The sequence below is a fragment of the Camarhynchus parvulus genome, chromosome 18 (assembly GCF_901933205.1).
Source record: "Camarhynchus parvulus chromosome 18, STF_HiC, whole genome shotgun sequence".
NCBI lineage: Eukaryota > Metazoa > Chordata > Aves > Passeriformes > Thraupidae > Camarhynchus > Camarhynchus parvulus.
The window spans coordinates 1339774-1366037 of NC_044588.1; the positions used below are offsets into that span (position 1 = coordinate 1339774).

At 40.0% G+C, this 26264-nt stretch overlaps 1 protein-coding gene across 1 annotated transcript in view; it reads left to right on the forward strand.

Moving 5' to 3' along the window:
- The window catches only part of ANKFN1 (ankyrin repeat and fibronectin type III domain containing 1), a 103621-nt gene that overhangs the window by 42468 nt on the left and 34889 nt on the right, over positions 1-26264 (forward strand). Inside the window, exons 3-6 of the mRNA XM_030962189.1 lie at positions 1368-1569; positions 8398-8608; positions 13384-13578; positions 15612-15725. Of these exons, the coding sequence (XP_030818049.1) occupies positions 1384-1569; positions 8398-8608; positions 13384-13578; positions 15612-15725 (706 nt within the window). The 5' untranslated portion in view covers positions 1368-1383. The remainder of the gene's footprint in view (positions 1-1367; positions 1570-8397; positions 8609-13383; positions 13579-15611; positions 15726-26264) is intronic.

A 26264-nucleotide genomic window follows, 5' to 3' on the forward strand; every position in this document is an offset into this window, starting at 1 on the left:
ATTGCTGCCTCCTGAGACCCAGAGAGCTTCTGATCATCTCCACACTTGCACATTTATTTCAGGAGTGCAGCTCACATAATTCCCTTTTGATTGCACACACTGTTGTTCTAATGTAACAAAGTCTTTTCATCCCATATGAAAATTGTGTTGACTCTGTCTCTCTTCCTTCAGAGACTTGGTCTCTCTTCAGTACCCCAGGAGCATGGAGAATATGTGAAATTAATTGTAATGAGATACTTTTATGCTCAGGGTGTCTGCTCACCACAGTGTACTGTGAGAATGGAAGATATAGAAAGCTTAGGAGACCTGGGTGGTGTCTTTAATCTTAAGGACAAATACCTGCCAAAACTAGCCCCAACAGCAGGATGACTGTTTGGTAAAGAATGCTTTTACTGGAAATAGTCCTTAAAGTCTGGTCCTGCCATCCAATTTGCTCAGAAGAAGACTGAAACCATAAGAACAAAAAAGAATTTGTATCATAGTACAAAAAAAAAAAAAAATTTCCAGAAAAGATACTCTGAAAAGGTAGCCAGGTTTACTATTTCAACGTGTGAAGTCTCCTGGAGAGGCATTCTGCCTTATATATGTGTACAGACTCATCAGGGAAAAGTGAAGAAATGGTGCATTTTTTTTCACTTTTTCACTTAGAAATCCATAGGGATAGTTTCCTATGCCTGCAGTTGGGTCAAATCTGATTGTTAGTTTACCTTTAAGGTAAAGTTATTTCCATGTAACATACTTCCAGAGTTAAATATTAATTCAATTTTTCTTAATACAGAAAAATTACTGTAATGATAGAGCATAGAAAGTATTGTTTAATTATGAGATAATATATAAATCCAATTAGGTGAGGCAGTCAGAGAGAGGCAGCAGTCCCTCTTGGAAGGGTTTGTACTCTAAATGGACAGGGCAAACACAGAGCAGGATAAAGTAATACAACAAATAGACACAACCAGTGCCTGCCCACTATGTGAGGAAAAAGCCACTCCTTATGAAACTGTCCACAGCAACATTTACTTTTGGGTGTCACTTTTTTCTGACGCCTGTATTCCCAGAACTCACTCTGCAAAAACATTGTTTCCCTCATTAATTGAAACTCCTTCTCCTTATATGAATTAGCAAATAATTCGGGGGGGTCTGTTTTATTTTTCCGTCTTTAATTGTCTGTCTCCATAGATATCCATGGGTGTAATTCCATAAAGAGCAATTTGCCATTGAAAAAGCCCCGAATGTGCCTCTGTGCAGAAGGTGTGTGTGAAAGTGATTTTAGGCCCAGCAGCCTTGCACTGTGTGTTTCAGTGACACACTTCTGATCAACGATGTTGGTCTAGCAAAACCTCACTAAACAGCTGCTTTTTTCCTTCTAGAAAACCCTGGCTGAGAATGACCCAGCAAATGCATAACTTGAGCCTCCTGCAGAGCAAAAAGCACAGCATGCCCTCGTCGCCCAGCGCGGCCAAGCGGCTCTACCGGAACCTGTCGGAGAAGCTGAAGGGCAGCCACACGTCCTTCGACGAGGCCTACTTCAGATCCCGCTGCGACCGCCTCAGCCTCCGCAAGGCCTCCATGGTAACACCACCCCTCTCCCCTCTCACATCGCCTTCCTCAGCTGCCTTTTCATCTCTACTATTCTCTCATCTCACTTTGTTCCCTGACGAGTGCGTGTGTTCTTCCCAGCCTTACCATTAATGACCCTTTGTCAAAACAGAGTTTGACCTTCTTGAAGGGTAAAGACAGGCTACCCACTCAAGTGGTGATGCTTTATTTTAGAAGTAAGGTTGTAGCTTGGCACTTACATGACAAAACATGAATTAAATCTATAGATGCAAGTGTTTCTCTTACAAGAAAAGAATAAAACATGTTTTGAGAAAAGTGAAGATGGCTTTTAATAGAAGTTCACATTTTTGCACAGAGCAAATGGAACTTTCAGGCATAACAGATAAATGTAAGGCTGCTACCAGACTGTGGTGATGGTCAGTAGATAACACTATGGAAGAAAGAGATCACATGTGAAGGAGTCTGGCCTGGGTACTCCATCGAAATCCCAGCCCAGCACTCTGGTACCAGCACAGTAAAATATAGAAACCCCTGCTGGAATTAACCCTCACAAGGGCTCCCACTGCTGTGAGTGCTAATGAAGTTACACAACCCCCAGTGCACATATTTTAGGGAATGGACTTTGTCTCTGAAATAACAGCCCAATGTAAATTCAGTGTACAACAGAATCTTTTCTACTTGCTAGAGGAAGATGAACCTGCTTGTGGATATTGCCAAAGCAAAATAAATCCCACTTTTTCCTAAATAGGAAAAATAGACACATTCTTCAACTTCTCCTCTGAATTATTTTGAAGGAAAGAGTTTGTCTCCACTTCTGAAGAGCAAAGTCTAATGACATTGTCTGAATGCACCAGGAGATGCCCCTTGGAACCAGCACTCTGCTGCACTCAATCAGATGCCCAGTGCATTGCAGGACTGAACTCAGTATGGCTGGGCCAGATAACAAAAATACCACATTTTGTCAGAAGGAGAAAGGACACTCTAGACTCCTTTAATACAAGTTATGTAAGAGACGTATTATATAAGAAGAATTGGAAATTATTTTTAATTCAATTAGCTGATGCTGTCCCCTAGGATTGTGCTTTCCCAAAGTCAGAAGACCCTTGCATGACCTGTGGAGACTGTTGTCTCTCTCCTACGAAGAAAGACCATGACCTGAAGGAAGCAGAGGACCATGACTGCTTCCTCTCAGCTCTTCCAGAGCCAATATATTCTTGTTTCATAAGAGAAGCCTGAAATTCAAACAAGGCTTGTGAGCTGGAGACCAGCCTTTTCATGGTAGCCAGCTGTGGTGTTGGCTGTAGCAGCAGTGCTTTTGACGCTGTGGATTTCCAAATGTTTTTCGGTTTGTAGGGATGATTTGAACTGAGGTCTCAAAGTTTGAACTGTGGGGAAAGATTCTTTAGAGGAATTTTTTTAGCCACTATCTTATCTAGTCTTTTTTTTAATTCAGCTTCAATTTCAAGCGTGACTGAGGGAGTGAAGGAGGAGGATAAACCAGTGCTGGGGACAAGCCAAAGCAGTCTGACATGTAGGCTGAATGAATTCCAGTCTATGAGCATATCTTCTGACCAGTGTTTATCTAAATACACCTTTCAGATTACATTTTCCTTCAAACGTGGGCTCTTCTGTCATACTTCACTAATAAGAAGAGGAGCTGCCAGTGAGCTGAGCCAAAGGACTGAGGAGCAGGGCGCTGCTGCTGCGGGCTGAGTCCTCTGCTAACCCTGAGCCAGTAACTCAGAACCTCAGATCTGTCCCTTTTCACTCTGATCTGCCAGCAGTGGGAGTGCCTATTCCATCAGTTATCATCATTGGGAGACTTGATTTTATGTTGTGTGGATGGGGATTGAATGGAACACAGACATATCTGTGCTAACTTTGTTCCCCCAGCCCACTACACTGTCATGGGAGTGTCACAGCTTTTGTCACTGACAAAAACCCAGCAGAGGAACCTCCAGGTATCACCAGTCTGGGGTCTGAGCTGGTGTCCACAACAGGCAGTGAATAGACTCCCACTGAACTTGAGAGCCTTTGGATCCCATTCTATCCATTCTGCTTGTTGTTTTCCCAGTTTTCCCTAGAAATAAACAGCAAGAAAACTATTAGTGAAGGGGTGGAAATATTCCAGGTCAAGTTACTAGCTCATGTATTTTCTAATCATTGAGTTTCTGTGCTGCTGAGCTAAGTCAAGGAGTAAAATCATGTCTCCAGACAAGTGAACAACATTTGTTAGAATTTGTTTTCTTTCAGCTTTGGCTTGTGAAGAGTTTTCTTTCCACTCTCTCTTGCTGTGCAACACTTTCCATTCAGTAAATTGTTGTCTTGCTGCAGACATAGCAATGTCCCAAAATAGCTTTATTCTTGAACTCATGTTTATCAAAACAAGTCTTTGCAGAAACTACTTTACCACTTTTTCCAACTCCAGTAGTACATAGTGGACTTTTTCAGTCAAACTTAGAGCAAATAGCTTGAAAGGGGCATTTCATTTTAATTAAGCTACATAAGATTGCATTTCTAAACACTCTGGCACTGAATCACTTACTGGAACATGGTTATTACTTACTGCAAAGCAATACTGTAGTTCTTTTCAGTATATACATTTGTGCATCACAGCAACACCTAAATAAATTAATCACATAGCACAGCTGTCCAGCTAATGATTAGAGGCTGCAGGACTGAGTCAAGGAAAAAGCAATGTAAAAACTGCTCCTAAACTTCACCCAATCACTTTTAAATGTGATTAAGTTTTCCTTTGAATTTAATGCTTTTGTCCTTTCAGAGCAGAACAAAGTTATCTAGTAAAGGTAGATGATTGCTCTTGTTGGTATTTGTGACAATATCAGCTGGACTAAAATAGAGCACTGGGGTTTAAAGATATTACTCCTTATACCTGTTTGGATTTCTTATCCCAAGGCTCCAGGTGTCTGAGACATGCTGCAATACTAGAAAGTCTTCTACATGGAATGTGATAAGCTTTCTGCAGCAAACTATATTGTTTTCAAATATATATCTGTTTTCTGTGTGAAAGCAAATAGGGAAAAGTTGGTCAGGTGTGTAGAATGTTTTTCTGGACTTGGAGAGCTGGGCTGAATGCAGATTTCCAAATGGGGCAGTTCAGTAGCATGGGTGAAGATGTAATAGATACTTTGCTGCCTCTCCAGGATGTTTTTTGACTGTCTAGCAGAGTTTGATGTGCTCTTCTATGGATGAGGGATGCACACATGACCATTTAGAAAGGCCACATCACAGCTGCCATGATTTTACACTCTTTGAAGTTACAAAACTTGCCAATGTATTTCAGCCGATTGCCTGTGTCTGAATTGCTCCTTTGGAAAACCTGATATTTGCAATTTGATCTTGTAATTGTTTGGATTGGATGAAGCAGCTTATAATAGTCGTGCTCTGTTTCTCATTTAAATCAGTGCAGCTTTTTCAATCAGATTTCTAATGAAATGAAGAAATAGAAATTTGCTTTTATTTTTTCCCTTTTGGTGAAATGTTCTTGCCAGCCGGTCAGTTGGCAATGGCGTTTACGACAAATTTAACTTAAACATGTGCTTAGATTCTGCTCAGCAACTTACTTAGGGCCAAAATTTCACAAATACTTCAGGTATTTCATTTGGCAAGCAGACATCTGAAGATGCATTTTCAAAGCACACCAGCAGGTCTAAATCATGATAATCAAAAAACCCCAGTTTAAATCAAAATTTTAAAAATAATTCTACAGCAATCTGACAGGTAGGTAAAATCTGTTTAGGGGTGTGGGGGGGGGTGTGTGTGTGTGTTTGTGTATATTTAAAAAGGACAAAATGCCTTTGTCGGCCATAATTTGGGCTAATTTCAGCTATAATTGTGAAGTTAGCCATCTCTCTTTTATTATCATGTAATAGTGAATTTCTGGTTTGTACAATGGAAGAAACTTACGGGATGTAGTACAAGATTTCCTGAGTTTCTCACAAAGTTTGAATTAAAGCCAAATAATGATATTGAGCACTTAGAGTAGCACTCTACAAATGCTAGCTCATTTAACTTTTGTGCACATATGTAAAGCAAATCAAAAGATAATTGCTTATTCTGGTTTTTAAAAAAGGGAAATCCATGTGTGTACATGGTGCCACAGAAGGGAGAATGTGAGGAGAGAAATAACTACCTTCCTGTCCTGAGTGAGCACCACAGCCTTTCACTCAGTAATATCATCAGATTTACCTTTTTGTTCTGCCCCCAGACTGTTTCCAAAAATGAACTTAAACAAAAGAAATGCAGACCAATGCAGTCATTCAGTTTCCTTCAACCAATTCCCTTTGTAATATGCTCTTGATTAATTCACTGCTAAATAAGTAGATTTTCATAGCTGTGATTACAAGAGTAATATGCTTAAAAAGTCTATCTGTTCACTATTCTGCATCATAATAATAAAGTCTCATAGAGTGAAGAGCAAGCTTTCTTTTTCCTCTGTACTTCACACATCAGTGATCTCTATATGTTAATTTTGAGTGCACAATACAGTGACATGCAGCTGTTAAATCAATATCACTGTTGAGTGGAGCTGAAGACGTACAGAAGTATCAGAATCATACCAATAATTAAAATATTTTGTAATTATAATTACTTAAAATTCTTTTGATTTCTAGCAAGAGCACTTCATCCTTTCAGGGTACGGGCAAAACACCAGAATAACCATAATGTTTCTGACATCAAGATTATGAAGGTGTTACATAAGCAAGACGGCAGGTGTGTGGAACTACTGGAATAATAAGAAGTATTCCTGCATTGCAGTAAAAATTTCTGACATTTTTAAAGTTTTCCCTTATTACAAGAGAAATATGTGCTGTCTTCTTTTTTAAAATTTTCTGGACATGTGCTCTGCCTAATGACAGTGTATGTCCTTACAAACCATTTTTGTCTTGAACAGAGGGGTTACAAAAGAATGACAGATAGAGCTGCTTACCATTCAACTGTGCCTTTTTCTGAGATTTTTTATCTTATACCAACCCCAGAGTATGGCCTAAGTATCTGATTATAAAATTAAACCCGAGTCTTACCATTTGGAGAAGAGTCTAAACCCAAGAATGGGACAGAACCCCATGAACAGCACTGATGTTTAAGTTGTATCTTTTATTCTGCATGGAAACCTACAGAAAAAATATTTCTTCAGCATGAGCTGTTCAATACTTCAGTGTCTATAAGGTGATTCCCAAGTCAGCACTACTGTCCCAGATTTGCATTATTGCTGCATAGCTCATCTCACTCTTAGATTGTCACCTTAAGTATCTAATTTCTTTATGTTGGCAGTTTGGGGTACAGGGCACCTTCTGCATTCTTGTCCTCCTGTTCTGCTGATCCCAATATTCAGCACTGATGGGGTCCCTACTAAAACTTTTAGCTAACATCACCATTGCAATTTCTTAGTGTGGTACCAGTATTTCACATGCAAAGAGTAGACCAGACAACCCTGGTCAGGCCTGAACATTTCAGAAGACACTTTTAACTTCAAGCACACTGAAAAAAGCTCCTGTAGAACTGATGAAATTCCAAGGTGGAGCTGGGGACTGCAGCTTCCAGAACTGTTTGGAGACCCTTAGTCCATGTGTTTTACAAGGAGACACACAGATGTTCCAGCAGCTCAGTGTTGTTTCACTGAGAGCAAACTTGGACACAGATATGCCCAATAAAACTATTGATAAATTGATATTTTAAAAAGAAAATGAAGTTTTAGTGTGGTTGAAGTGTTAACTTCCAATCACAGTAGAAGATGGTTTCAGTTCAATATGTATTTCATGGAATAAAGAGTGCATTTTGTGATGAGAATTTTCTCAGTGGTTTTGGGACACAGGGAGCTGGTTTACACTGTGTATCTGAATCTCTGCTCTGAGCCCTCCTTGCCTTGCTGGGCCTCTTGCTCCTGCTAATTCATTCCAAAGAGGGAAAAACCCTATCAGGTAATTATGGCAATGGGACACTGGGAGAGAATTTAAAGAATCTTGGCAAATAACTTGTCATTACTGCAGGCTCCAGAAGGATGTTCTCATAAAAGAAACCTGCAGGCCCTGCTACTCTCCTGCACCTGCTTCTCCCCAGCTCAATTAGGAAACAACAGGGGCCTTTGTATTGTGCCATTCCTTTATCTCCATGACATTGCTAAGGAAAAGGTTCAGTGGTTCTCCCTGCCTGAGAGTTGGTGCTGTGGAAGTTCTCATGTTTGGCTGCTTGTGCTCTCTGCTGCTCAGACATGCACACTGGACAGTCCATTTTTTCAGTCTCATTTCTACTTCTGTTTCTAAGGCCTACAAATTTCAAAGTTTCCTCTAGTTACAACTTAAAAGCAATAATACGGGCACCTAGAAATAACTGAGGTGGTAGAATGAACACACTGGCTCACACTGGAACTGGGAAGGTTTTTCTGCAGGACTGCTTGTTTGATCTGGATTTTCATCATCTGATTGTAGTTTTCTACTTGAAATTTTGAGTTTGAAAAACTCTGTAGTCCAAGGCTCTGCCAAAATTGTAGTGTGTCATCCAGTTTCACACTGCAAACATAATGTTGCTCATATAGTTTGATTACAGGACAGATGTCTAAATAAAAATGTGTTTGTTTCATATGGGTTTGAATGTCACTTGAATTTTCCCACAGACCTGAAGCAATTTCAAGCACTCCAGGGGTAGACCAAGCTCAGTTCTGCTGCAAATATTTGCCTTGCTTCAAGCTGAGCCTAAGTTGGGGCTGGAGGCGCAATATTTTATTTTCAGGAGGAAACTCACAAAACACAAATTTTCTCTATTTTTAAAGCGTTAACATATGAGAAGTTTTACTGAATTTCTGTCTTTATTGACACACAGAACTTTCAGTGCAATGAAGCTATGTTTGAGGCCGTAGAGCAGCAGGACCTGGATGCTGTTCAGATTCTTCTTTATCAATACACCCTGGAAGAACTGGACCTGAACACACCAAACAGCGAGGGACTCACTCCTTTGGATATTGCCATCTTGACAAACAACGTCCCCATTGCCAGGACCCTTCTGCACGTTGGGGCAAAGGAAAGCCCACACTGTAAGTAAAGAACACAAATTGACTTAGATAATTGCTTGTATGAGATCAGTTCTGCTGTTAGTGAAAATCAATTACACGACACACAAAAATTGCCTGGTTTTATCATGAAGATGATTGTAACAAGAGTGCTGGAGGATATTTGCAGCAATATCTGCTCATTGAATATGTGCTCAGTAGATTTGTTTTCTCTCTCTCAGATACACCAACTAATCAATCACATTGAGCTTCTAATGTGATTAACACTGGGGCAGCTGGGTTAATAGCAACCTTGAGAAAAAATCTTTAACAATATGGCAACAGGAACTCAGTGATTCAAAGATCGTGGTCTGAAATACAGAGTTTGTCATCAAAAATGAAAGGATGATGGGTTGTCTAGACTTTGCTTTATTTTTATTATCCTTTTGATTTTGGCTATGCTGCCTTCAGGAGGTTGTATTGAAATCTATCACTTCCATTCCCCACACACCCTCACTACTGGTCTTCAAAAGGCCTAAAATCCCACTTAAATGAGAATTTCAAAGTTCTACAGAACCAGAGAATACCTATACACAAAACAGACCTTCTCACTTTACTGGAATACCAATATTGCTTATAACTACATATTGTAGTTATAAAACTTCTTTGTATTCCTTCATGGGGCTTTTTATGCCCAGTTTGTGGGTTGGAGGGTGACTTACCAACCCAATTAATCAACCATATACCATGACACAAACTCTGACGCCTTATGTGGGTCTAAAAATACCCCGATGTAAGAGAATTTGTTTTAAACTGTCAATGCCTATATTTAGGACATTCCCAGTAAGGCTATAATGAGACTGTGTTTGAGGGGTTCGGCCACTGCAGACTCTGCCATTAATTTGAAGTTAGTTAAATTAACAACATTTAGTGCTGGCATGTCAATCTCAGTGCTCCAGGAAATTGCACCTTGAGGCTACTAACATTGCCAGTTTTTTCACTGGAGAGTGTGTGTGCATGTGCATGTTGAGTTTTTTTGCCAGACCCTCAGTGTTGGTACACCTTTATTGCTTTTCTATATCCACAGCACTTATATTATCATTTATTCTGGCCTCCTTTAACCTTCCCTGGAGATTTTTGCATAGTGTAGCTGCTCAGTGAAAAGAGTTTTTTAGTTTTATATTTATTTGTTTATTTTTCTGTCATGGTTCATGACTGAGGCTTTAAAAAAAAGTGTGACAGCATTTAGAGTACATGATTGACTGCTGAAGCAACATTCATTAACCATGACAAATCTAGAGGAAAACACAGTCTTGAGTGTTCTAAACAGCAGTAAAAAAGACTAAACTAATTTTTCATTGACCTCATCTGTAAATAAATGCAGTCTGATGGCGAGCAGGGGCAATCATAAATTAGTATTCATTTCCTGTAATTAATGCAAACATGCCTATGAACACAGAGAATATGAATATATAACCACCTCATTTCCATTTCAAAATATACCCACCAAATTTCCACTTCACTTATCTTGATTTTTAGTTTTTCTGATTGAAATAATGGATGAAACATTCCCAGTAAAAAGCAAACGATCATTTTGTTTGGATTTCTTACCTGAAGGGTTTGCAGTGGCTGTTTGAGAGTGAAATGCAAAAGCTTATTTTCAGCCCTCAGAACAAAGGTTCAGAGCATCTTTGTGCATGGCTTCACTCTTGTGGAACTGATGGCAGTCACCTTCTATTTTGTCCAGACTTTCTGCTCTGCTTTTCGTACTCAACCAACCCTGTTCAAATTAAATCTTGTTTGTATCATCTCAGGGCTGCAGGAGCATGATCCAGTGCCCAGCAGGAGCATTTTCATTCCTCTGTGGTGGGCAATTGAGCAAAATTTCTGCAGGCTGAATGGGAGGGTAAAATCCTGGCTCATCCAGTTTTGGGACCAGACACAGCATCTCTTAATGTGATTAGAAGTGTACAAGACAGATGCACAGAGTTGGGAAAAGGTGAAATGGAAGAATTCCTCATTCCAAGTGCAAACAAAAAGCTTCCTTCACAGAAAACCTCTGCTCTTTCACTGTATATATTAGCTGTAGTGATCCAGCTGAAATTTCATTATAGCCTCTAACCTAACTCTGTAAAAAAGAGGATCTGGAGGACAGATAGTTTCCATCTGTATCACCTGGATTTCTGCCTGGAACAGCAGCAGATAAAGCAATAGAAAGTAAAACTATGATCTTCATCTCCACATGGAACTCAGATTGTATAAATCTCAACAGGAACCCAACATCTTTTATAAACAAAGTAACTAAGATCAGAGAGTAGAGCGTTTAAAATATTAATTTAGTTGGGGAGAAGACAAAGTGTTATCTTTTCAGTTACTATCATTTATCATATACTCATGGTTTGGCTTGTTCATGTGAACCCAAATAAAAATAAGATTAAAATTCCCACTGGCTGATTGGACATCAGAGACTCGACAAATGTGGATCTGAGCCTTGATTAAACAGATAGAGCCAGATCCTTAGTGAGAACTTGAACCAATGCCAATGCCCAACCACCTGAAGCTCTGGCACATAAAATCTCCTTCCTCAGTCCTGTTGTGCTATCAGATGTGTTGCATGTTTATTGTAGGCATGGATCCAGGAAACCCTATCACCTCTGGCCTCCCAGTAAACAACAGTTCTGAGGATACCAGCAGGTTCCAGGGAGCCTGGCCATATGTCCCTGATGTCCATATGAAGAATGATCAAACTTAAGAAGGCTGGCTTCAAGCCAGCTTCTGAAAGCAAAGTCTTAGAGACAAACATTCTTCAAAAACAACCCTTTGGATGTCAGAGGTGTTGAGTAATTCTTTGCTCTCCCGTGGCTGTAAAGATCCCAGGCCAGTTCTCACATCAGTAGGGTTATTCTTAGACTCTGCTAAACTCTGGCTGTCATACTATTATGAAAGACAGAGGCAAAAGTTAAAATGAGAGGTTCAGGCTAGATAAAACAAACACCTTTTTTGCTATAAGGACAGTGAAGCAGTAGAACAATCTCCATCCATCCTGGGAAGTTTTCAAGACCAGACTGGATAATACCTGCAGTAACTCAGTATGACCTGTTGGTTGAGCCTGTTTTGAAGAGCATTGGTCTAGGGAAGGTCCTTTCTAACCTAATTTGTCCCATACAATCCCAGTTTAGAAATAATGCATTCATATCCATATACATATTTGCTCCTGTGGTGTTTTGGTGTCAAAAACCTGTGAGAGTCTTGGTGCTTTATATGGTACAGTTTGATGTTTTCAGAAATGTCTGCTGCTCCTGACTTGTGCAAATACATGATGGGTTCAGTCTGTGTAAGACTCCTGCTGTTCCTGTGAAAGACTTGGGGCAACCAAGAGTCTGCCTGTCTCTACTTAGCAATTCCTCACTATTGCTAAGAGAAGCCACATGTGCCAGGGCACTGATTATGGTAAAAAGAGGCCCTTTAAATTAATGCCATCTCAAAGCTCTTCTGCAAAAACACCGAACACCAAAGTGATTTTCTGTGATTTCAGAATTCCTTCTCTTTTGCACTCTTTCCTGCATATTGAAAACCAAATCAATACCTGCATTTATTTTCAAATTAAACATCTTTACAAGTCCTACTTTCTAAACTGCAGATTGAACAATTTTAGGCTAAGAGCAACTCTGAAAATAGGACTTGATTCACCACATTTCACTGTACAATCAAGGGGCTTGTTTGGGAACTTGGGCTAAAATCAAACCTATTCTAGTTTGTAACCTATGTGATCTTAATTTTCACCTTGATGTAGCCCACCGTAGTTCACACAGAAAATCTGAACTGCTAAACATCAAATTAATATTATTCTGAGCATGGGAGGAAAAAATCTCCATGTGGCAAGCTGCTCACTGCCTGTCAGAGGACTAATTAAATTCTCTGGACAAAACTGTGGCACAAAAAGCTGGAAAGAGATCAATTCTCTACCAGCCATGGACCTTAGGCACAAAAAAAATCTTAATTTTGCCTGTCAGATCTCTTCTTGTTGGTGAAGTTTATATATTGTGTTTGTAACCAGTACAATCTCCTTTTTTAAATGTAAGTTTACAATATTATACTGAAGCAGAGGTTAGAGAGCAAGGTTATTGTTTTAGCTTGGTTTTCATATTCTGATTTACCACAGATATGCAATTTCAGTCTAATTGAGACAATTCTAAGCATATGAGAAATACCTGAGGAAAAAAGGCAAATTTATTCATGTTGTTAATGACATTTAAGAGGCCAGATCTTTAAGGAAAATAAAATAAATACAATAATACAGAAACACTGTCAGAATACAACCTGACACCCTGTTATTCAGGGTGCAGGTAGCAATCGGATTAAATGGTGGCTGCAATTCTCCTGGAGTGACAAATGTGGATCTGTTGAAGTGGTGATCCTGTAGAAGGGCTCCAGTTTCCTCTGAAGGTCCAGTGGTGGTTATGGAGGTCTTGTCCTCTGAGAATCCAGTGGAGAAAAGGCAGCTGTGGTGTTCCAAACCTCAGATCATATCCAGGTAGGAATGCTTGGTTCCTCCCCCTGGGTGGAGCATCTCCCAATGGGATGATGTATTTTATCAGCCATGCAGTGACACAGAATGGCCCAATAACAGAAGAGATCCCTCAGAGTTATCAGGGATGAATGAAGGAAATAAGGAACTCTGCCTCGCCTGGTTTTAACAGCTTATGAAGATGCTGATGGAATACACACTTTTGGGTGCATCTTACATTGTAACCTAAGATATGTTCTGAGCATGGCCAACACTTCTCCAAGCACTTCCTATTTCCCTCTTTTCCTGGCAGTTGTGACCGTGGAGAGCAGGTCTGTGCACCTGAGCACGCTGGTGCAGGAGGCCCAGCAGAGAGTGACGGAGTTATCGGCGCAGGCAGCGAGTGAAGGGCTGGGCACGGAGAGCGCCGAGAGGGAGAAGCAGCTCAGGGGCTGGGAGTGGAGGGCCAGGCTCTACCAGCGCATGAAGGCCGGCTACGAGCATGCCCGTGAGTATGTTGCCTTTTTCTCAGTTTGGAAATGAAACTCGAGGTAATTTTAGTAAGGAGGTAATAAAAAAGAGGATCTTTATTTGAAGGCCTTCAGGGGCAGTTATAGAAAGAGGTCCACAAAAGCCCACCCCTACAGGGATAAGTACATTTTATAAGTTTTAGGAAATTAGCATAATGGATAAAAAGCACCAATTAGGAGGATAAGTGGTGATGCAATTCCCCCCCCACCTCCAGGTCAAGCCTCTTCTCTGGAGTTCCCCCCTTGGCACTAGCTGTGCTCTGTCCATGAAATGGATCTCAGGGAATTGTTCTCAGCCTTGGTTACCAGGAAGAACCAGGACAGCACTGGTGCCCTGCACCTCCTGGAGCTTGGAGCTCTGGAATTTGTTTTGTCTTTCTGCTTGAGGAAGGGCTATGGAAAAGCACTGGGCAAACTAGCTACTAATACAACAGGCTCCAAATATATATGTGGAGAATACAGAGAACATATAAAACAAAAAAAGGCAAAAATGACATCAAGTACAGGGAAGCAGCAAAATTCCAGTCAGTAATCTGCAGCTGAGAACCTTCTCTAAACATGCTGATCCTCACGGCACTGCTGTGAGTGGGGGCTGGAGGAGGCTGGGATGGGGAAACTGAGGCACAAAGGTAAAAAAGGCCTTTCCAAGAGGGAGAAGGAAATGGCTGTTAGAACAATAAAAGGACCAAATATCTGAGAGAAACAAGCACATGGCTCCTTAGGTTGCATAAAAGTAATACAACATCCAACATACCAACCAATCATTCAGGATACAATGATTCTGCCCTGCTTATCCCTTTTCACATTCACTCCTGGATCTCATTTAACATGTTCAGAATTTAAAACAGGATGCTATAAAACAACATATGAATAGCCAGGGAGAGGATGGAGACATTGGCCCTTTCTCTGTTGTAATTTGATTATTTTTCAAAATATTTTTCAAAAGAACTTACTATTTTGGAATGGGATTGTTCTAAATATTTGATCAAGCAGTGAAATTTCATTTTGCACATAAATATTGTGAAAATTTAACCTTAATTTTGATAAGCACTAATCTTAATCTTGGTATCCATTTCCTCACCACAGCCACAAATTGAGTTACTTTAAACAGTTGTACAAGTGAGTCTGTATCCAAACTAAATGGAATTTGGGCCCAAATGAAGAAGTAAACATGCTTGAATTGTTTCTAGACACACGGATCTTTTAGCTGTATCCTATGTGATGAAATACAATCATTGCCATTAACATTTTTAAAACCATCCTTATATAAATGTACTCACAAATAATTTTTCTAAATGTATTGTATGTTAAGGTTATTTCTTCAAGACAGATGTAGTGCTCCTTCTCTTAGATAATAAATACAGGAAATACAGAAATAGTTAAAGTTAATATACTGACTTTTTAAATCAATCCCAGCAGTAAGTCATGACATTTTTGTGTTTGATTTCTGAACTGAGTCTATTGATATTCTGCAAATTAAGGGGTTTTTTTTTCCCTTTTCTTTTTTTAAACAAAAATGTTAGACCCCAATTGACAACTGTATTTTGGAACTATTACACCAAAACAGTTGTGGAATTTGCATTTTTTGAATCCCAATAACATAAAAATGTTTTCTGGTTTTTGATAAATTTGAGTTTGTTAGTGAAACCATCAAGGTTTCATTAGCTCTTTAAGGTTTTGTCCTTTCCCTCTCCTCTTACCCACCCCAAGAGATTTATAGGGGCTTTTCATTGACATAATTAGCATGGATCTGTTTTATTGGGTTACATATATGCAGGAAGATATTTTTAACCAAAAAGGAGCCAAAAACCATGATAGAAACAAATGGTGTCTGCAGGATATTGTTAGTAGGGTCACTAATTAAAATGCTCAAAAGGCAGAAAACACAAACACCTACAACCCAAAGCTCACAATTGCAGGGTGATTTTCAGTGGGTTCTTTGAAGACTCAGGAACATTGTTTGAATAGGATTTGTTGTGCTGAAGAGCTGATGTTTTCTCTTCTCTCCCAGGAGCCCCCGAGGCGCCAACCAATGTCTGTCTCATGGTAACGAGCAGCACATCACTCACTGTCACCTTCCAAGAACCCCTCAGTGTCAACTCAGCTGTGGTGACCAAGTATAAAGGTACTGGATTTAGACATCTTTCATTCCCCTTAACAATGTACAAAAATTTGATGGCTAAGTGGCAAAGATATTTATATGCAAGAGGTTATATTGTCATGCATGTAGTGTTTGAATGTAATTATTTTCCCAGTAAACAGACACAGAAGTGGAATTTTCTTGAAAGATTACCCAAGGACAAAATTTTTATTAAAAAAAAAAAGGAAAAATAAATTAACCAAAAGCTTTCTCCATGAGTGCTTTGAAGAAGTTTGCTTGACTCACTGTGGTGAAGACATCAGCTCAATGACTGGGTTGAGATGAGCAGTTACAAAACACAAACTAACTTTTGGTGCCTGTGGGCTCCTGAAACCATGTGTATCCTTGTAAAAGCCAAACCCACACCACCATTCCTTAAAGGAATGCCTCTGGAAGCTGAAACTTCTGGCACAGGCATCATACAGCTCAATTAATTAGCTATTCCAGGGCTGCCACATCATTCTTGGAAGAGGGATACATTTGGGGTGGCACCAGTTAGTTGCAAAGTGGAATGAATATGAAAATGCTTCCATCTGAATAGCTCTGTTGAATAGAGATGGTTTTAAAACAGAATTTCTGTTCCACAGGAAATTCCAACATTAAGAAAAAAAAGCAAGTTTTATTGAAGATTAGAACAAAAATTATAATTTTTAAAATTTCCTGTTTAAAGGAACTTTCAGGTTTTCTACAATCTTTGGAACACTAAGTTCTTCACTGTTCAGCACCACAATCCACAGCCTCCAGCTTGCAGTGGGAGCATGAATCCTCCCACAGGTCAAGGGACTGGGGATGTGAAGCCTCCTTGGCTCTGCCCAGAGTCAAGGAGTGGGAGCCTCAAAGTCCTCTTAGTTACTATTTCCCCCAGTTTCTCCCTTCATGCTTCCTGCTGTGTTTGTTTCTTTGTATTAACATTGAAAACTCCTTTCAGAGGTGCCTAAACCTAAAGTTTCCATACCCACAGGCAGCATTGTCCTGGCTGTGTGGTGGGGAATGTTTCATGTTTCCATGGGGGTGTCCCAGGGATGGTTTCAAGAGGAGAGGTTCAGAAAGACCCCGTCCCTCGAGGGTCCAGCAGCCCAGGGAGCCCTTCCAAAGGTGGGACAGGCAGTGCACAGGCTGCACTGGCACCAGCACAAGCTCCCAAAGCACTACAGGAGTTTATTTTGGAAAAGGTACATTGTCTCTTTCCTTCCCCCTCCTGCTTCTGGTCACAGATTCCACTCATCGCTGGCTGTGCCCAGCAAAATAATTTTTTGCATTCTACAAAAAGAAACCAAAACCCAACCTCCCAGACACTACTGAAGCCACCAAAGTGATAATGCCCTGATAGCCTCAGTAGAAGGCAAATGAATGTATTACACCTAGTCAGCTGTACAGTGCTGCAGGAAGTGTGATTTTCAAAAACATCAAAGCCCTTTAGAAGCCTAAATCTAATTTTCAGCAATGGGTTGTGTTGCCAGGAAACTAAATTTCATTTAAGAGCTTCCCACTGCCTGATTTACTTGTGAAAACAATACTTGGGCTCCTAAAACACCAAAGTTCTCTAGAAAATATCAGACTGTTCTTTGTAATAATTGTATTTTAAAAAATCCTGAAACATTGTCCACCCTCTAATTATAATGATTCTTGGTGTTTTCACAGAAAATCACATTCCCAAACAGAGATAATTTTTAAAAATAATTTTGTGAAGGCTGCAGTACTTTTCTCTTGGGTATTCATTTGGGTTGGGTCTGGTTTGTGCAATGTCTGTGGTGTCCTGTTTTTGATAAACACAGCATTCAGAGAAATTTAATCCAACCTGACCTAACTTTCTGATCAGACCAGGTAGCACTGCCCTGTATTTTGAATTACCCTCACTCATGATCATTTTATGCTTTATCAAGTTGACAGTTAGTCTTGCCAGAATATTCTTTTTAAATCCTTTGTCCCAGGAGACTTGTATATTTATGGTTAGATAAAAAGAAAGATCATTAATAGCTCCTTTTGGTGACTTTCAGGAATTAATTAAGCACTGGTTGTAGAATTGTTTATTACATTATGGAGTGAGATTCTTTGTGCTACTTTGAGGGGTCATAAAATGAACCTTTCAAATGATCACTTGCAAGAATGATTAGAACCAGCTAGCAATTACTAGCCCTGAAAGGAGAGCTTGATAACAAAGTGTGAGGATCTTTTTAGTCAGATATATAAACCTCCTGTCCAGAAAACCACCGAAGCATTTTCCTAATTCCGGAAAAAAAAAAAAAAACCCAGGCTGTTAATGTGGGGTTTTTTTTCCCCTCAATACTTTACCATTTCTTTTTCTAAGCAAATTAAAATTCAGGAGCATTTGCACCAGTGTTTAGGGAATACCTGCTCATTAACAGAAACTAATAATGTTCTTTTCTCTGGACCTGAACTATAGGGAATAAAAACAGACATCAATTCTGTTCAGCTTAGTTTAGTTCCCTAAAAACAGTGAAAAACTGCAAATTCAATTTATCCTGTGTCATCTTCTTTTTTTTCTCTTTTTTTTTCTCTTTTTTCTTTCATTTTTTTTCCCCCAAAGCTTTATTTGCCCAAATGTTTTTTAGAAACTGGGCTTGGAACATTATCTAACTGTCTGCTGTTTTCCTGTGTGTGATCTTTTCCCTTGTTAGCTGTATAACTTACAAATAATCATACAGGAGAATAATACTTTGCACTCACTCTCTAACCACTAAAACCATCTCACTTCATTAGGAGATTTAATTTTAACCACACACGGTGAATGGGTATTGACTTTGGTGTCCCAGCTGGATGGCAGCTCAGTGACTGCATTCTGTTCAGCCATTGCTTTAAGGAGCCAGAGTATTCTTTACTTCCTCTCCTGGATTGTTGTTTAATGTTGCAGGCACCATCCTAATGGCTCCCTTCAGTTTCCCTCTGGAGAAGGCTGCAGCGTGGTGGTGGCTGACGTGAAATGATTCCTAAGTATATTGTAACTTAGTAAAGTGTTTTGAGGCTGGAAGCAGACAGCCATGGCATAAATCAATAATAAAAGTAATAATCTGCTGCATGCTAAGAAAGACTCCAAGCCAGAGACACCTCACTCCAGCCAGTTTTAGGAAGGATGTGAAGCATCACTATAATATTGAGGGGGAAAAACCCTGCCCTTGGCTAATTGTGCCCTAGAGCCAAACTTCACATCCCACCATGGAAGTATTTAGGACCTGCTTTAGTTTTACATCTTTGAAAACACAATCAAAACATTCCATGTTAACATACAAAACATCTTGCCACAGTTTGAAGCCAGGGAGAGCTTTCTGTTTACACCACCACACTGGTACTGCAGGGTGTTTTGTTATCCCAGAGCTGCAGCACTGCAACCATCTCGATGAAAACAGCAGCACAATCAGCACTCAGACAGCACTCAGCTCCCAGGAGCATCCCACTAGAAATGAGCAGCAAGTGCTTGCTGGGCTTTAAGAACCATTGTCTTTCACTAACCAGCTTTTTTGGGTTTGCATGTTCCACACAGCACATACACACAAAGAAAGAAGGATTTTTCAGAGGAAAAAATTAAAGGTAATGTTAAGTAATTTTGTCGTATTTATTTTCTGTGGATTTTAAACCTGATTATTATTTTGCTTGTACAGTGAATAAGTACAGATAAACCTCCTCTTACTGCATTATTTTTTTCATCCATTTCCCATGAGAAGTAGTCATAATAATGTTGTGATACCAAAGTATAGGATAAGGAAGGAAAATGGACACAGTGCTGATCACTACCTACTGGAAAGGATCATCATGCAATGAAAAATCTCTGTTTATATTTTATTTACAATTTTTAAACAAACATCTATATTCCCTTTTGAAGAAAAAAAATGAAACAGCTTGTATAACCCAAGTTGAGCTAATTTATTTTAGAGCCTGGAACTATTTATGTTTGAAGAGAGAGGAAGAAAGACATGTTTGATGTAGCAAACAAAGCTGATCTTCTCTGTTTGGTTATAGCTGTGAATGCCAAGTTATTTTCCAGATAGTGATGCTGAGCTGTCTGGGCCACTTTAGCCCTTGTTACCTTTTTGTTCAGTTTGGTCTTTTAGCAGAGAATTTCATGTTTGTTAGAACTTCCTAGCTGCCTTCCAGGATTTCTTTTGGATGGAGAGAAGATCTTTATTTTCAGTCAGTGTAGCTCTTTAAAATACAAAACAAAACAGGTTGGCTTGGATCAGGAAAGAAGGAGTCATGTTTTGCTTAAATTTTGAGAAAAGGTCGTTCCCTGCCTCCTTTCTTCCAAAGCATTTTGTGATTAATTTCACTTTTTTTTTTTTTTTTTAATGAGAATAATTGTCTTTGAGTCACTGTTCCAGTCCTGGCTGGATATGCAGCAGCCCCAGGATGTTGCTGTCACATGGCTGCATGAAAAGGGTCAGTTCCAGTCCAGAACAGACCAGTACAATTTACTATTATCACTGGCAGTCTCAGTAAGGGATAGGGGAGCTGCCTTTGCACTCAGGGTCAGCACCTGTGCTCAGGAATGAGGAGCCTGGGCCTGTGTGAGACCTGCCCTGGAGCTCCAAAGAAACCTGGATCTGGGATTCTCAGCTGGCTTCTCACCAAGTTGATGGGAAATTTACATTAAAGATTTCAGTGTGAAAAACCTCCAAGACTCTACAGGAGTGATCTATAAATTTAGTGTGATTCTGCATGTTTTATTCTTGGGGGTCATCCTTTCACAACTAAATAATCTCGTTTTGTGTGGGCTTCTGCTTGTTCCCATGAACACATACAAACAGCAGATGCCACATTTTTAAATTATGTGTTTGATATGTTTATCAAAAGTTGGACTTCCATGTTTGACCAAGTTTGGATTTGTTCCATAGCGGGCTCCCTGCAGTGATCCTCAAAGACCTAAATGTACAGATATATTGCTATATATCTGTATCTCTATATCCATATCTATAAATATCTTTCTCCACTTTGGTGGCAACTATCTGCTCCCACAGCAGTGTCAGAGTGGAAAGCAGCAAGCCTGTGGTTCTGTGCTTTCTTTGACTTCTAGAAGAACCCTGGTTGTGGAAATGAATGCTTGTGCAAGCGAGTCTTATGAAAACAAAGTGCTTTAATAATAATACCCCTGTCTCTCTAAAGTAGATGCTGTGTCACTGCTTGATTCTGGTCCAGTCCATAGCGGAACTGAGCAGCATTCTGTACTTGTTCTTGAACCCTTTCCACTTATTATTCAAAGTTTCTTTGTATATTTTGAATTCATTCTCTCTGTTTTCAAAACAGTTCTTGCTCCATAAAAAGAAAAGAGAATACATTTCTTTGTAAGACATGTGAATTTATCCTGCTGAATAGGTGTGGTCTGATATTTTTTACAGTAGTTCATTTATGGCATTTTATTAGGTCTCCCGGGCACTTTATTTGCACGTTACATTTTGGTAGCTAACAGGACTGTGCAATTTGACTTCTATTTTTATGCCTAGCCAGTACAGAGATGTATAAAAATTAAAACAAACCTTTCTATTTCTAGCTCCTGTCAATGTCTGTAGTATGTGCTGGACTTTACATAAAATTTAAGACCTTCTATTATTTAAGTTTGTTATGTATTTAAAATCACCTTTGAACATGAATCACATATTAAGTGATAGTGTAGTTAACTAATGTAGCTAATCAAACACCAGTTACTCAGCTGAATCATTCTTTCCTCCTGCTTTGTGTTTTATAAGAGTTTTGAACAGCAGCTCAGGATGAATAGCTATGAGAAAACCCAGACATACAGTCTCTACTTTTGTCTGCCTTCATTTCTGAGGAAAAAGGCTCCTATCATGATGTTGAATTTTAGATACTGCTTTGCCTTTTACATTTGCTTCAACTTACCAAAATTTTTGAGTTTTGGGTTTTTTTAATGGTTTGTATGTGGCTGTTACAGCTTCCATTTCATAGATATGGCACAGAAGAGGTGAATTCCTTGTAGTCAGTGGCAGGACTGGGACTCAAGACCTTCAATTTCTGTCTTGAAGGAGGGCAATGATTTAGCAGATATTTTGATTAATGGATTTGGGAATGAAGACAGACTGAAGACTTAAAGAAAAGCAGAATGTCTTCAAAGGGATTATGGCAAAGTTTCCCTGCTCACAGCTTCATCTTAAGTCTTCTCTGGCCCACCATGGATTTTCTTGGACCACTGACAAGCATCAAAGGTCTAAGTCTTATTTGCCTCCCCAGCCAAAGCCTGATCCTGTTCTAGTAATCAGATCTGACCCCCAGAACTGATGCCTGTCTGTAAATTTGGAATCAAGTCTTGGGATCTGCTGCAACCTCCTACCTCGTGTACTGAGCACAAACTGCAGGGTTTCCTCCTGCATGAGTGCCCAGTTAGTTCAGACATGAACACCCCATCAGTTTGTGCACAAGCACCTAGTTAATTTACTAATGAACACCCAGCTGGCTCCCCCATGAGCTCCTTCTTAACCCAGGCCTGAGCTCGGTCAGTTCACACCTGAGCACCCACTGGGCTCACTCCTGAGCGCAGTGATGGGCATGGATGGCAGTTTCCAGTAGCCAGGGGCAACTGAAGGAGTGGGAGGAGGTCAGGAGAAGCCGTGTGCTGCCCACAGCTGGCGTGGCCATGTCTCAGTGTGATAGAAAACCCAGCAATGAGTGAAAGCCACAACAGAGAGAGGAAGGGAAGTCTCCTGTAGGAGAGCAGGAGGACAAGCATATTAAGTTCAGCCTAGGAAAGATGATGGGAAGATGTTCACTTAGATGTTTTTCTAATTATATTTACTTTCTTCTACTTTTAATGAATTATTAGAAATTTGGGTTAATTTTCAATGAATTAAATTAAGTAAAATCTCCCCAAATCAAGGATGGTTTGCCTGCCACACTGGTCTGCATTGCTAGGGAAGGTGAAAGCTCTTTAAGTTACTGTAGGGATTATTTTATAAAGAAATAAAAGCCTTAAATATGGTTAATCAACGTCTATGCAGCAAAGTCCCTCTTCATATCACAGAGGAACTAGAGGGCAAGGAGTGGAATCCCATTGAACAGATTCCTTGAATTAGCCTCTGAGTACTTCCTTCCTTTGTTCCCCACACTGTGCATTGCTCTGCTTTGCCTCCTAGATTGTGATAGATTACTTTTTGTGTGCATTTTCCCAGCTGCTGATTATTAATTAGATTTTAATGTCACGTTTTGGGCTGAAGCTGAGCCTGCCCGTGCGCGCTTCGCGCCGACGCTCGCTCCTCGCGCGCAGGAGCTTCCCCGCGGCTCTGGCTGCACAGAGCACAGGAGAGCAATGCTCCCACTGCAGGGGGAAGCTTGCAGAATCCAAGCCAAGCTTTTCTAGGATGTGAAGCCTCTGCATAAGAACCCCATTTATTCTTCAATCCCCTCTCACAGTTCTAACACATGTTCTCTCCCACTTTTCCTTCCACGGCCACAGTGGGGTATGTTTGTAATTTCAGGGCCGAGAAACAAATCTTGGCTGTTATTATAATCCATTGTAGCTTTCTAACCACTGGCCCACATTGGAAGGCTGCATGTGCACCCACATGGCACATTTTCTTAGTTATTTATAAAATGTTAGTAAGAAATGTCATTTCACTAACAGGAAAAAATTTCCTTCTTGTACTGGGATAGCTGGCCTTATTGCAAACAGATAGAGAATTGCTGGGATTTAGAAAACGCTAATCAAATACTTGAGAGAAAAGATCAATTTTCTTTTTATATTCTCTTGGTGAGAATTTTATTAAAATTCAGTAAAAATAGTATCTTATAAATCATTTATATAATGCAGATTTGCTTTAAGATGAACTAGTCATGAAACCATGATCAAGCAAAGATGTGTCTTTGGCACCCAGCCTGCTGTCATAATGGTTCCCATAAATGTCAAGACATAAAATAGAGTATTCTGGCCTGGGTCAAAGGAACATCCAGAAACAGGGCCACAAGAAAGGTTATTTAACATCATTGGTTATTATTAGCAGGTGTAAAACGCAAAGGAGCCCAGAGCTGTTGGGAAGAAGATTTACTGCAAATAAAGTATTTGATTATTAAAAGAAAAAATATCTGAAATAAGTAATGTGAAGATTTATAGCCGTGGAAGTTCCAAATGAAGATGTGCTCTCTAGGAATAGTCTAGATGTGCTTTTTTTGGTACCATCTTGCACTGCTGAGAGGCCATTAAATCCCCCTCCAGCTCTTTCCTACCACACCCCAGCAGTGCTTTGTTTGCCTCAGGTGGGCACAGAGCTGTTTGTTTGCATCTTTTTTCATTCCTCTTCAGCTTTACTGATGCTTCCCTTTGTACTAACCCAGTACAAAGAGCCTTGGTTAAGTTTACAGAATAACTGAAATGATAGATGAGATCCAAAATAATGAACACTAGTATTTAGAGAAGTTTGGAGCACAGGTTTTAATTTAAGCTGTACCTAGAAATCCAAGTCCCACGCCATGACTGTGTTTTAACTTCTGTGTTTGCACAAACTGCTCAGTGCCAAACATTTGTTTTTTCCTAATGGAAGCATTATGCTGTCAGTAGTCCCTACAGCTGGTATGACTTGTCTTTCTGCTATCACTTCTTGGAGGATTTCCAAACATGAGAGAGGCATGAACACAGCCTGAACTAAAAATCTGAAAAAATTGGGTTCCTTTCCTAAATCAGGCTGGAGACAATGGTTGAAAACAGCAAGGAGGAGCTGACCAAATACTGCAGTGTTCTCCATCAGAGCTGGTCTCTACACCAACAGATTCCTGCTTTTCACTAATGTTCAGGTCTCTTCACTTGTTTGATAAATATTTGTTTAGGGTCTTTCATCCTGATTTTATTCATATGAATGGCAGAGTTTAACACCCTTAAATCCAGCTGCGAAGACATTATGAGAGTAAATCATTAAAATTTTTTAAAGATCAGCAAGCAGAAAAAGATGGCATGAAGTGGTCTCTGGTGGTGCTTTCTGTCTGTTTTCTATTTCAAAGGAAGCTAATAAATAACACAATTATTTGTTAGGAGGCCCTTGGAAACACAAGATAAGACCACCATCAGCCCAGGCCCTGGACACGGGAGGAGGGGAAAGGAGACAGAACCTTTCCTGCTCAAGCCTGCCTTAAAAGCTTGAGTGACAGAATACACTGCCCAAGGTCACTCAGCAAGTCAGTGGCAAATGCAGGAATAAAATCCAGAGTTCAAGCTCCATACACTACTCTGCAGACTCCAAGAAGCAGCAACAGAACTCCTGTCCTTCAATCTAATTAATCTACTCAGCAATTCAGTAATATAAGTGCAAGGAAAAACAAATGTCAAGACAAGAAACAAATTCTACTGTGGCTCAGGCTATTTACTTGACTCAGGAGAAGGTGCTTTCCTGAATGAATCTACAATAGGGTCAGGAGGTGTTTTATCTCTTCCCTTTGCCCTTTATCTGCCTGCCTGTCTCTCTGAGAAGCTGTTAAAGGCATGCTCAGTATAACAGAAGGATTGTGAGTGGAAAAGAAACAGGTGAAAATAAACTTCTCCCTTTATTTTAAAGTGCGTGAATTGAGTATTAAAAAAAAAAAACTAGAAAAAAAAACTTGGCCACAAGTAAGTTACATAACTTAACCCAGTCTAAAATTATGTGCCAGCAATTTACATGAGTTTTATGTAACTGTTTATACTGCTGTTTATTTAAAAATTACTACTTATCTTGGCGACCGCAGCAACACATCGTGCATTTGCTAGCTCTGGAATACAGGGAACCTTCATTAAAACACATAGTCACCAATATATTAAACACACAAAAAAGCCCTGCTCTGACATAACATGAAGTGTCAGATGGAAAGCCGCAACAGCAAAGACATTCAGCGTTCACAACAAAGCAGCCCTTTGGGGTGTTCAGAACAGGACTGGAACATGCTCCATCCTTAATTCACCCAACAGCTTTCAGGTCCTTTACAGCACAGTTGGTGCAGTCTACAAGACCGGCTCCTGTTCCTGGGCTCTTATAAAGGACCCTCTTCATCCTCAGCTTTCTATACTTGAGCATGTTTATAATTCAGCATTTACATGCTGAGGTGAGGCAGCCTTTTGTTCCCTCTTAAAGTCCCAAGGACTTCAGCATGACACAAATGGCTGGTAATTTCTGTTTGCTCTCTCCTAGCACTCTCCCTCTCACAAAGGAGGCAAAGATTTAGCTAAATCTTCATGATGGGTTGCTCATGCAAAATTAGATAATTTTTAGGTCCAGGTCCATCCTTCACCAGGGTTAGAAAATGAGTGAGTGGCTTTGTGTTGGTACCAGGAACAGCTGCAGACATCCCACAAGGCCAGGCAGTGGGAGCAACACTGGCCTGATACATGGATTTTGCCCTTGTTTTGGGGCCTGTTGACTTAAAAAGGTGCTCTACCCCTCCTTACTTCATTTTCACTTCTATAAAATAGGAAAACTGGTATCCATGTCCTCCTAGGAGGTTTATAGCCCAATGAATCAGTATAGCAGAATATTCTGTATTATTTTTAGATGACCATTACAGTAGAGAGCTAAAAACTGGAAATGCAGAGCAGGAGATATAAAC